The sequence below is a fragment of the Ptychodera flava genome, chromosome 1, assembly GCF_041260155.1.
Source record: "Ptychodera flava strain L36383 chromosome 1, AS_Pfla_20210202, whole genome shotgun sequence".
Classification (NCBI taxonomy): Eukaryota; Metazoa; Hemichordata; class Enteropneusta; family Ptychoderidae; genus Ptychodera; species Ptychodera flava.
The window spans coordinates 200628-214075 of record NC_091928.1 but is presented as its reverse complement, the minus strand read 5'-3'; the positions used below and the strand labels follow the sequence as shown (position 1 = coordinate 214075).

The 13448-nt window shown below is 36.5% G+C and overlaps 1 protein-coding gene across 1 annotated transcript in view; it reads left to right on the top strand.

Moving 5' to 3' along the window:
- The window catches only part of LOC139136135 (phosphatidylserine synthase 2-like), a 221397-nt gene that overhangs the window by 46943 nt on the left and 161006 nt on the right, over positions 1–13448 (top strand). The window contains exon 3 of the mRNA XM_070707625.1: positions 7502–7652. Coding sequence (XP_070563726.1) covers positions 7502–7652 — 151 coding nt within the window. The remainder of the gene's footprint in view (positions 1–7501; positions 7653–13448) is intronic.

Sequence of the window (13448 nt, the reverse complement as noted above, 5' to 3'; positions counted from 1 at the left end):
AACCGACTTAGCTGAGTAAACATGCCAAGGAGCTTGAGGGTAACCAAGGACATCAGAGTGCACTGAAGTTTTTAGTCCCCACGGACACCGTCCTGGGGGGACTTATAGGTTTGGTCATGTCCGTCCGTGTGTGTGTCCGTCCGTGCATCCGTCCGTCCGTCCGTTCATGCAGATATCTCAGACATGCCCAGGTCAATTTCTTTCAAACTTTGCACAAGGATAGTACCCTACCCCATACAGATGCACGTCGATTTGTTTCACAATGCGATCAAATTTGGCCGTGTTAGAGGACTTTTTAGTTTTCATCTCCATAGACTCCTATGTATAAGGCAGTCTCCATAGACTCCCATGTATAAGGCAGACCATAGACTCCCATGTATAAGGCAGTCCATAGACTCCCATGTATAAGGCAGTCCATAGACTCCCATGTATAAGGCCAAGAAAAATAAAAATTTAGTTTCTCATCGTATTCATATTGCAAAAAGGATGCAGTGACACAGTTTTTTAGTCCCCATGGATGAAGTCCAGGGGGCTTATAGATTGGGTCATGTCCGTCCGTGAGTCCATCCGTTCACGCAGATATCTCAGATATTTTGACAAAATGTCACGTGACCTTGGTGACCTTTGACCTCAAATATATATATTTGTCCATAACTCAGTAACCACAAGTGCTACATCCTTCATATATGGTATGATGGGACAGCTTATGACGCCACATATTGTACCTCATTAATTATGCACATATCTAATTTTGAGCAAGCCAATCGAGCTAGAGGTCTGATTTTTGGTATATAGGGATAATTTAGCAATACAATTTTTTTGACAAAATATCACATGACCTTGGTGACCTTTGACCTCAAATATACATATTTGTCCATAGCTCAGTAACCACAAGTGCTACACCCTTCTTATTGTATGGTATGATGGGACAGCTTATGACGCCACATATTGTACCTCATTCATTATGCACATATCTAATTTTGAGCAAGCCAATCGAGCTAAAGGTCTGATTTTTGGTATATAGGGATAACTTTGCAATACAATTTTTTTGACAAAATGTCACGTGACCTCGGTGATCTTGGACCTGAAATATACATATTTGTCCATAACTCAGTAACCACAAGTGCTACACCCTTCATGTATGGTATGATGGGACACTTTATGACGCCACATATTGTACCTCATTAATTATGCACATATCTAATTTTGAGCGAGCCAATAGAGCTAGAGGTCTGATTTTTGGTATATAGGGATAACTTAGCAATACAATTTTTTTTCAAAATGTCATGTGACCTTGGTGACCTTTGACCTCAAATATACATATTTGTCCACAACTCAGTAACCACAAGTGCCAAACCTTTCATATATGGTATGATGGGACACCTTATGACGCCACATATTGTACCTCATCAATTATGTGCATATCTAATTTTGAGCGAGCCAATAGAGCTAGAGGTCTGATTTTTGGTATATAGGGATAACTTAGCAATACAATTTTTTTTCAAAATGTCACGTGACCTTGATGACCTTAGACCTTGATTATACATATATATGCATAACTCAGTAACCACAAGTTCTATAAGCTTCAATTTTGATAGGATATTAGACCTTCAGATTTCACATCTCGTACCTCATTTATTATGCACATATGTATTTCTTGACTGGCCAACACAGCTAGAGGTCTGATCTTTTTTCCCGATTTAGAACCTTAACTTAGACATGCCTCTTGTTATAAATTGGGAAAAATGACATAAACCTATGTGCCCATAGATGTGAACTTATACACTCCAGCGATACTTTTTAATGACCACATTTCCCTGCCCCATCAAGACTAATACTCCTTTTACAAGTGGGGACTATGTCATTGACAATGACTTGTTATAGGAGGTTAGAATTTCGCCTGTGTATTCCTTCCCAAAGCAAAACGACCTATTTTTAGGCTCGGCCGGACGTGTATCAGGATTAGAGCACGGGAGTGTTATGGTGATAATTTTGCCATCGATGAATAAATGTATGTCTGTCGCTATGGTTTCGTTTTCAAAAAATGTAATCTTCATTGAAATTAGTGAACTGGAATAAAAGTTATGGAACACTGTCTCAGATCTCTTTTCCTTTGAGGTTTTTATACGAAAAAAATCTGAATAAAATACTCACCAAGTGCCACCAAATAACACCATGTTAATCTGTTTTTCAAAATCTCCAACGGCAGGAGGGGGGACACCCCCCTCCTGACCTCCGTCCGCGACCACTGATGCGGCCGCTTGTGGTGCTTTGGACCACATCTTCGCCCTCTTGTAAAAAATAGCGCCAATGGCACTTGATCACAACTGGCACATTGTGAAACTACTCTATCTCTGGGTACACCTGTACATGAAACACTGAATTGGTAGGTGCTGCGGGTTTGGAGTTTGTCAGTAAATGCACACAGAAAACAAAGTCCCGAAGTAGCGAATTCCAGCCATTTTCAAACCACACTGTTTGTCAGTGGGGTAAGCAATATTCGCAAAAATCACATTTCCAGGCTAATAGACTATGTTTTACGAAATCACACGTCCTTATTACAAAATAAAACGATCATTGTCTTTAAATCAATGCGCCAGTAAACAGGTCCAGCAGCTAGTTATGTCATCAAGTCTGTAATGTTAAGGGTCATAACAAATGTGAGAAATCTAAAACATTAAATATGTTGTTTTTTATCAATTTTATTACCAAAAGCGCATGAAAATCTCTGATACTTTGAATCAGCCATCCTGCATATTTGTAACATTCATCAAAACCTCATTTCTGTTCCACAACTCATTAAATAGTCCACAATGCAGGATTGGTGTACATTTTAAAACTACATATATGAAAGACCCCTAAAATCAATTAGTTAAAGGGGGGTTAGAAATTTCCCAAAACTATCTAACCGCTGCTCCGTTTGGCTCCATTTTTCGGATTCGGAACCTTGGAATTAGTCTGAATATCTCTACCAAATATCAATGCAGTCTGTTCAGCGGATTTTGACCTTTTGTCGTTTACGGAAAATGGACACTGTCCACCACTGGTTGAAGCTAACCCTATATCACAACTTCCAGTTGTGATAATGACCTATGGTCATTATGTTAAAAAATACCGCCAATGGCGCTTGGACATAATGACCGCCCAGTATTATTGGCATTTATCAACAACCACACTCACTGTGAATTAGACAGACCACGAAGTCAATGAGCAACATATAGCTGAAAGACTATTTTTCACATTGTGATTTTAAGCTCATTTTTATGAGAAAAGAGACATGTATATGTATATGGAGAAAAAGCAGAAGACATATTTGTAAATTGTTTGTTAAGTGACAATCATATATGCATCTCTTGAAATTTTGTGGTTATAAGGTATAACAGTAGTGTAAGAATAATGAGGTTAGAGTAAGTTAGTAAAGCTAAGTTGACAGTAATTAAGATTACAAAATTATACACTAAGCTGAGGAAATCTGAATGAAATAAATGTTGAAAAGTAGCAAAGTCATGGTCATCTTTTGTCTAATACCTTGTGTAAGTTCATGAACTTTACATAAATCTTGCTGTAGATTTGTTGCTAATGGGCAATAACTGTGTTTCAGATCATTTCAGAGCAATCCAAACTTCTCAAATAATTTTTTCCCCTGTAATTTGCTGTGAGAACACATGGACAGATGCTCAGGACTCTATGCTGGTGCTACCTTGATAACTAACCTACAACTTGTAACGTCATTGTCTAATCTCTTCACCCCAATTTCCTGTAGACAGGTCCACACTCTCCATTGATAACAATGGGTTTGGACCATACCATTGTAGTGAAAGACTGTAACATGTGAGGTTGTGGATACTTAATCTCTGGAATGTCAAAGTCTGTATATTGACTCAAGGATGTTTACTTAACAAATGCCTAGGGTCATCTCAAAAGTGAGGATCTAAACTATGAAATATGTTTTTTCTAATGCTTTTGATGCCCAAAAGACCATAGAAATCTGTTATACTTCGAATCAGCCATCGTGCATATTTCTAACATTCATCAAAACCTCATTTCTGTTCAACAACTCATAAAACAGTCCACAATGCAGGATTGGTGTACATTCCAAAACTACATATATGAAAGACCCCTAAAATCAATTAGATAAAAAGGGGGGTTAGAAATTTCCCAAAACTATCTAACCGGCGCTCCGTTTGGCTCCATTTTTCGGAATTGGAACCTTTGAACCAGTCTATGTATCGGTATCAAATATCAACGCAGTCTGTTCAGCAGTTTTTGACTTTTTGTCATTTACGGAAATGGACGACATCAAACACCGGTTTAAACCACCTCTATATCACAACTTCCAGTTGTGATAAAAAGTCCTGGGGAGAACACTGCTACTGTTATACCTTATAACCCCAAAATTTTTCAAGATGCATACATGATTGTCACTCAACAAACCATTCACAAGTATGTTTGCTGCTTTTTTCTCCATATACATATACATGTCCCGTTTCTCAGAAAAAAGGGCTTAAAATCGCAATCTGAAAAATAGTTCTTCAGCTATATGTTGCACATTGACTTGGTGGTCTGTCTAATTCACAGTGAGTGGGGTTGTTGATAAATGCCGATAATACTAGGCAGTTTTGGTCAAGAAATTTATTTCTCAAAAACTGCATGACTTATAGCTTTTATATTTGGCATACAGGTCCAAGAACTTATTTTAACCCCTTGACTACCAAGGCCAATGTATTTCTATATGAAATTTATTTCTCAAAAACTGCATGACTTATAGCTTTTATATTTGGCATACAGGTTCAAGAACTTATTTTAACCCCTTGACTACCAAGGCCAATGTATTTCTATATACCAGGCCCCTTATGTAAATATTGATAAAATCTTGGGTGTGGTCATTGCATCAATACTGCTTAGAGTAAATATCGAGTAAGTACCAATAAACCATATATTTTCTGAGTCAGCATGAAATTTCCCACTTTTTCATACATAAGGTTTGTATTTCTAGGTCACGTGACTGGTCACATGACTCGACATGTGACCAGAGTTGGCAAAGAATATGCTGGGGAAGAATATTTGAAGCATCAGGACTTGTCTTGAATCCATAAATTGACGCAAATTTGAATACAGTTGCAATTTCCATGGCATTGTCTTTACATATATGTAATAATAACTACCCTTTACTTTATTAGCTCCGCTGTCAGCGACGCGGAGCTTATCAAATAGGTTGATTTTCCGTCGTCGTCCGTCGTCGTCCGTCAACAATTGCCTTCACCTCTGAAACCGCAACTCCAATTGCTTTGAAATTTTATATGCAGTTCACTTGGGGTGACCTCACTTAAGCTTCTTCAAATCGTGGTGAAATTTTGCATATTTGTATTTTTGGGGCATTTTTTGGTGCTTTTGGTAAAAAAATCTTCTTCTCTGAAAGCACTTGTCCGATTGCTTTGAAATTTGATATGCAGTTTATTTAGGGTGACTTCAGTCAGATTTGTTCAAATCGTGGTGAAATTTGCTTATTTGTATTTTTAAAGGCAATTTTTGTCATTTTTGGTAAATAAATCTTTAAAAATCTTCTTCTTCAAAACTACCAGTCAGATAGCTTTGATATTTGGTACGTATGTCCCCAGGGATGATCTATTTCAGATTTGTTCAAATTGTGCAGAAATATGCAAATTTACATTTTTAAGGTAATTTTTGCCATTTTTGTTCAAAAAATGTATTTCTCAAAAAATACTTGTCTGATAGTTTTGAAATTTGGTATACAGGTTCCTATAGATGAACCAAGTAATATATATTCAATTTTATGATGAAATCTGTAATTTTGTATTTTTGTGGCAATTTTTGCCATTTTTGGTCAAAAAATGTGTATTTCCAAAACTACTCATCTGATAGCTTTGAAATTTGGTATACAGGTTTCTATAGATGAACTACATGATATTTATTGAAATTATTATGAAATCTGCAATTTTGAATTTTAGGGGCAATTTTTTTCCATTTTTGGTCAAAAAATATGTTTCTCAAAAAATACTGGTCTTACAGCTTTGAAATTTGGTGTATATACAGGTTTCTACTATAGATGAACTAAATCTGATCTTTTGAAATTATGATGAAAGCTGCAATTTTTATTTTGGGGCAATTTTTGCCATTTTTCGTCAGAAAATTTTATTCTCAAAAAACTACTCATCAGATAGCTTTGGTTAACATGTTCTTAGGGATGATCCTATGTGATATATTCAAAGTATGATGAAATCTTCAATTGTGTATTTCGCAGCTATTTGAGCCACTTTTTTCTGGCCACTGCATTAAGCTATCAAAGATTTCCAGCTTCTTCATCAACATGTGTCAAAAATAGTTATTCTCTACATAAACACAGTGAAGCTATATCGGCCGCTAGGTCGCTTGTTTATAGGTGTACCTGTTTAAGATTTTTCTCAAAAAATCAAAAAATAATTCACAATATTTAAAATACATTTTACTTTTAGGGAACAACATATCACATGACCATTCACATGACAGGTCATGTGACCAGTCATATTGACAATATGGCTGCTATAAAATTTCAAAGGGTTATAGTAAAAACTTATATTTCCTCCAGTTTCATTCACAGAATATTGCTGTTAATAAAACATATTTACATATTAATCATTTGTTTTCAAAAACAAACATTTCATTTCATTAAAAAAAGAAACCATAAAAATCTGCGCAATCGTAAGTACTTCTGAAAACTGTAAGCAATCAGTGCGACGCTTCTTTGATCAGCCTGACCTTTCAGGGTCAAGGTCATGGGTCATGACATTTGCTTCCAAATTTTGGCCATACTCAGACGTACGGGGACGCAATCACTTTCAGGCCAGATTGGAATACATCTATCTTAGTTATGCTGCGTGCGGATGCCAAAATTACAGGAATCTTAGGGAACAAAAATGAAACAAAATCGCCTATTTAAGTGTGCCGGATATTTCCAGCACTAAAGGTAATATGGGGCTGGATATATCTGGCGTTCAAGGTAGTCAAGGGGCTAATATGATCTATTGAAATTATGATGAAATCTGCAATTTTTATTATTTTGGGCAATTTTTGCAATTTTGGTCAGAAAATTTGAATCTCAAAAAACTACTCGCCAGATAGCTTTGGTTGACATGTTCTTAGGGATTATTCAATGTAATATATTCAAATTATGATGAAATCTTCACTCATGTATTTGTGGAGCTGTTTTTGCCACTTTTTTAAGGCCTCAGAAAGGGGCTATCAAAAATTTCGCCTTCATCAACACGTGTCAAAAGTAGTTATTCTCTACATAAACACAGCGGAGCTATGTCGGCCGTTAGGTCACTTGCACATTTATAGATACTGTGTTAACACTCATACAGTGAGTGTTTCAACATGTTTTTGGAGTAGAACAAGAAAGAAGAGTTGATATAAAACCTCCCCTACACCCTCCCCTTCACCGCAAAAGAAAAAGTAACTCCATTTTCATTTTCTCTAAATATAAGTTCATATCTTTTTTCAGGGGTGTTTTTGCTACTGTGACAGTGTTTTGCTTATTTGGCATGACACAAGCAAAAGATGGACCATTCAACCGTCCTCATCCAGCATTCTGGAGGATGATTTTAATGCTCAGTGTCATCTATGAACTCATATTAGTGTTTGTACTCTTCCAGGTGAGTGAATTTTACTGTAAACTGTAAATTTCACAGTTATTTCGTTGCAGCAGTTTTCAGGTCCTTGGGTTATTTTGTGTTCACAGCACTGCTAGAATGTCATTTTTAGCTCACATTTGGTATACCAATGTGATGTTATCGTATAAACTGAATCAGTTTATATGCATCCAATTTCATGTCTATATGTACATGTATGTATGTATGTATGTACGTATGTATGAATGTATGCATGTCCGTCCAAGTCAAAAACTCCTAAACCATAGCACCTACTGTCTTAGTATTTAGTGTACAGGTGCACCTAGGGGTGGAGATGTGAATTTGTTCATATGAACATGTCAGTGTCAAAAATATGCAAATGAGAGAAAAAAAGGAAAAATCCTGCAAACTGGTAAAACTCAGTAATCCTTGGTCAGATTTGGTTGAAACTTGGTATGTAGCTTCCTTCAGGTATTGTATATCAGGTGTGTACAACTGTGGATGAAATTTGGGTGTTTGTATTTTTTGGGTAATTTTTTTTAGTTTTTAGTCAAAAAATCTCAGAAATGACTCCTCCGATTGCATTTATAGTTGGTATCTATGTTCCTCGGGATGACCTCAGTTAAGTTTGTAAAAATTGTAGTAAATTTTTTGTATTTGTAATTTTGGGGCAATTTTTCAAATTTTTTGGTCAAAAATTTTTCTCCAAAAATTACTCATCTGATGCCTTTGATATTTGGTATGCAGGTTCATAAGGTTGATGAAAATGTGATGTATTCAAATTCCTATGAAACTTGCAATTTGTATTTTTTGGGCAATTTTTAGTCCTTTGGGCCTTTGGCCCAAAGTACTAATGTGATGACGCGGCCTCTGTTGTTGCATACAGTGGGCCGTATGCTGTGGACACAGGTGTCTCAGAAACGCTTCAGTAACTTTTTCTGAAATTTGGTCTGGTGGTCACTTTGGCATGTATCTCAAACGGTCTTTTTTCTTTTTTTGATTGAATCATTTTAAAGTCACTTTTTTAGCTTTTTTGTGAAAACCACTATTTTCAATTTTTCCTCAAAACCACTGATTTGATTATTGTGATATTTGGCATGGGTGTTCGTATAGTTGAAATGCCGTCAGAAATGTTCAAAATTTGGTGATACATGCCTTGTATTATTTTTAAACAATATTTTTATCCATTTTTATTTTATATTTACTTGATTTTGACTCGCTTTCGTTAAGTTTACCGTCTGCGCATGCGCACAACTCTTGGACAAAATCTGAGTTGAAGAATCGAATGGGACGCCATCTTGTTTCTCGGTCTGGGCACATTTTTTCTTTGTGAACGTTTCACTGTGTATTTCAATATGTTCTATAGTTATAAAGTTGACAGTGATGCACTTTTGCGGCTGTCTTGTATTTTTTGGTACGAAAGGGGCCTTTGATCGACTGAAGAATGATGGTACCGGCAGGCATATCAGTTCTACTGAGGAAGCAATCCACTGGCCCTCATAGGTCAGGGACTCACTTAGGGGAGAACCACTTGATTTCTCGGGGGGGGGGGGGTATGGAGGATTTTGAGAAAAAAAAATTGTCACCAGGTGAAATAAAAGAAAAAATAAGCCTGTAATGGCTGGAGAAAAAAAATTCTCATAACAGACAGAAATAAAAAAGGAATTGTCACAATGCAGTTGAAATGAGCAAAATTTTGGAAACTTCATTCTCATGTGTTCTTTGCTAGCATGCTGCCATAGGCAGCGCAAATGTTTTTACCACAAGCAATTCTCATGTGTTTTTTTTCCCAGCACTTATGATATAAGCATTCACTACTTTACACCTCAGTGCACTCGATGTTTTCCTTCCCTTTTCTGACCCAAGAAATCATATTTCAGGATTTCTGTTGCAATATCTCAATGGTACAGGCAATATCTAGATGGGACTATTTGACTTCTGTACATTGTGAAATTTTAAAACACAAGACAGGAGTCAATAAACTAGTGTAAAAACCAATATATTATTCTCTCAACATAAATATGTTAGAAAGATTACAAGTTGTCAAAGAAAAATTGAGGAACAACAAATATAATGAAATACAATGTGTGAGCCTTGTTTCTCTGACCACAAAAGATAACATCTCCCCTGAGAACTTCAAAGGAATTGACTGTTATAAAGAAAAGCAGGTATAGTACTGATCACTGTTGATTTGCCAAAAAAGTGTTCTATAATTTAAAGTTGTATATATACTAGACTTTCCATTTTGTTTTCATTCGTTGGAATGTAAAATGAATATATAAAACCATCCTGTGATATGTGAAACACTGGCTTAAATTTGAAAAATTGCACTGCTACTCCATTTGATAAAAAAAATTGATGCAGGTGTGACAGTTGAAATTAAAAAATGCTGTCTCTCTGACAAAAGAAGTTCCCATACCCACTTCCTGCATACCCCCCCCCCCGAAATCAAATGGGTCTCCCCTTAATATGCGCATGCGCATATAACAAGTTAGCGTTGTTTTGCAAGGACCAGCTCCTGGCAAGGACTTTGAAAAATCAAACCGATGCCGTCTTGTTTCTCGGTCTTGTGCGAATTTTGACGTTTTGAAGCTTTTAGCGTTTATTTGATGATGTTTTGTAAATGTGAAGTTCACAGTGATTGTATTTTTGTTGCTGTCATGTATTTTTTGGCACGAAACGCTCCTTCGTTACCTGCGAATCCATTGCTTTAGCGAGGCAATCCCACCGGCGGCCCGTTAGTAATAGCTGGGTGAGAGCGAGGGAATTCGCTCTGTCCTTCTACCGCCATGTCATAACAAACTAGCGTCGTTTTATGTTGATGTACTGTCCTTTCGACACAGCGATAACTTTAAGTTTTCTGTTGCTTATTTTGGGTAATTTCGACAGTTGTGCATTGATTTTGACATTGTTGACTTCGATCGCTAAAGACAGTGAGTGCTTTAGACTGTTGACAGTCCTCGTGCCTTCTTTTGACCGGAGTCACTTGCGGTAGTAATCCAACGTAGGCGATTGAGCGCCGAAGGCGCAAGGTCGAGTGCCGAAGGCACGAGCTTGTATAAATACCGAAAGCTACGCGAGACCAAGCAGTACAAGCGACTGGCGAGAGTCTATGTGTGCTTATGTTGACTGATTTACGCGCACTTCAGAATCACGGCATAATCCGACATGGTAATTTGGCATGATCATCAGATCATACATGATCCGAGATTGCACTTTAGCAAGGTCACGATAACTAATGTTGTTTGTTTCACTGTCGTTTAATACCTATATTTCCACTAAAAGACCATTAGAATTTCCTCCTTGCTACTTTGAAATTGTGCACTGGCATGCATGTAGTTGTCAACATCACTATGCTTGAATGTAGTAGACTCTTACTATGAATATATCGACTGTCACTGCATATTGCATATGTGTGCAAGTCACTCTATATCATATCAAAAAATGTAGTATTGCGACGTTTGAGCTGCCACAAGCCAGAATTTACAGTTTACGAGAAAGTTATCTTACATGTAAAACTCAGTTCTACTGTGAACAAAATGCAAGCTATGTTGCATAACTATGGTGAATAACATAATATTTTGTACCTATCACCGTGTCAGAAAATCAGAAGGAAACAACCACTCAGACAAACTCTGGTCAGGATGATACTGTCCAATTTTAATATTTGTCTCTCGGCACACACTAGATACTCATGACTGTAAAACAACATTTCCATATAATTGTATATTCAGTTTTTATATTTAGTTTGCTTTTCACCATATTCTATGTCCTTCCCTGCACTACATAATTCAAAATTAAATATTGTTTTTGGCCTATACATACTTGAGGGGTAAGCTTATTTAGTCTCATACATTAAAGATGCACTGTTGACCTTCAGAGTCCAAACTTTTTATCATTATATTGTAGATAGGTGTACACTCCAAATACTAAGTACAAGTGTGGTGAGTGTAACAAGCAAATGTTTTTTAGTCAATGGCCCAAATTTATTTTCTATTTGATGGACAATAAATACATGTGTAATCAATGCCAACAATCCAGTTTAAGTAATTTGGTTTAGATTAGCCATTGTCCATTATATTACAATAATTTGTGGCTAAATTTTCTCCCCTTCTGTATCATATAAGTTCACCGTTTCCTGTTTTAGATATTGTTGATCCTATTGAGTTCCATCTCTTATTCTTGATTCACTTTCATATTAACTTTCATTTATGTCCAAACAATTTTACTTTTTGCCAAATTTCACATTTATGGCAAATAATAAACAGTAAGGAGGCACAAAGGACGTCGGTGCCCCCGGGCCCCATGTTGTCATTCTTGGTCAAAAAAATGTATTTCTCAAAAACTACTCATTTGATAGATTTTATGTTTGGTATACAGGTTCCTAGGGTTAATCTTAATATGATACGTTGAAATCAGGATGAAATCTGCAATGTTGTAAATTTTGGGTACTGTAATTTTTGCCATTTTGGTCAAAAAATTTCTTTCACAAAATGAGTTTTTAATAGCTTTGATATTGAGTAGAAATATTCCTATGGACAATCTTAATTTAGTATGTTCAAATTATATCTTCTTCAATTATATATTTTTGCAGCTATTTTTGCCATTTTCGTGTGGCTGACCTGAAGATGGCTGTTAAAGATTTCCTCCTTCATCAACACATGTCACAAAAAGTTATTCTCTATATAACACAAAGGACCTCTATCAGCTGCCACTGAGGTCGCTTGTTTTAAATTTTCAGAGAAATATCTTTAATTTCCTGTTTTTGAGAAGCCTTCAAATTTTTGATGGAAAAAACTTAAAGAAATAGTCCACTGTATTGATTCCATAAATAAATATTATTTTGTGAAAAGATTTTCTGATATTTGGCAATTTTTTACCTACAGGAATTAAGAATACATAATAGGGTGATTTAGGGAGCTTGTCAAAATCAAAAGGCCAGTAATCTTACGTCGTTGTGCAAGACACCGTTTACAGACGCCTGACAATGCGTAGCAACGCAAATAAGTGTTAATTAGCTAATTACGCTCACGAATATCGTCAGTAGCTAATGAGCACGCCTGCACTGCAGCCGTCAGAAGCTTGTCATGTGGCTCTGTCGGGGTCACAGTTCAGATTAGGATGTCGCGCCGTGTCGTTACGTGTTATGCAGATCTACTTTGTGTCACCCCATCCATTGTTAATTTTTATCACAATCATGCACGCTCTATGCGATCTTGAATTTGTAATATAGTTGCTAGTGCAAGAAAAAGTGACAATTTTATGTGCAACATTCTATTCTTTACCATAATATTGTATTCTTTACCAGAGCTTTGAATGGGGGTGTGACGATGCCACATGAACCAACTCATTTTAATACTCAACATGGCTCATAATGGTACCGTTGACAACAGAAACTGTTCATTTTTGTCATTTGATGAAATAAAACAGAGAGTGGACTTGATCTTTTTTTGGCCAAAGTTAGTTTAAACAATAAAACAAGGGACTGGAAGCCATTTTGGCCAAAAGTTCCAACGACCCCAAGCCCCGATTATAAAACATGATATCTTTAGCTCTCATTAGCTCGCATTTGGTTATACCAATGTGAGTTTATCGTATAGGCTGAAGTCGATGGTGTCTGTATGTATGTGTGTATGTATGTAGGTATGTATGTATGTATGTATGTACGTACAGTATGTCCGTCAACATCAAAAACACGCAAACCGCTGCACATTTCAGCTTGGTATTTGGTGTGTGGATACATCCTGGGCTATAGGGATTTTGGGATTTTGGGATTTTGTTCAAATGAAGTCTGCATTGCCAAAATTATGCAAATGAGCT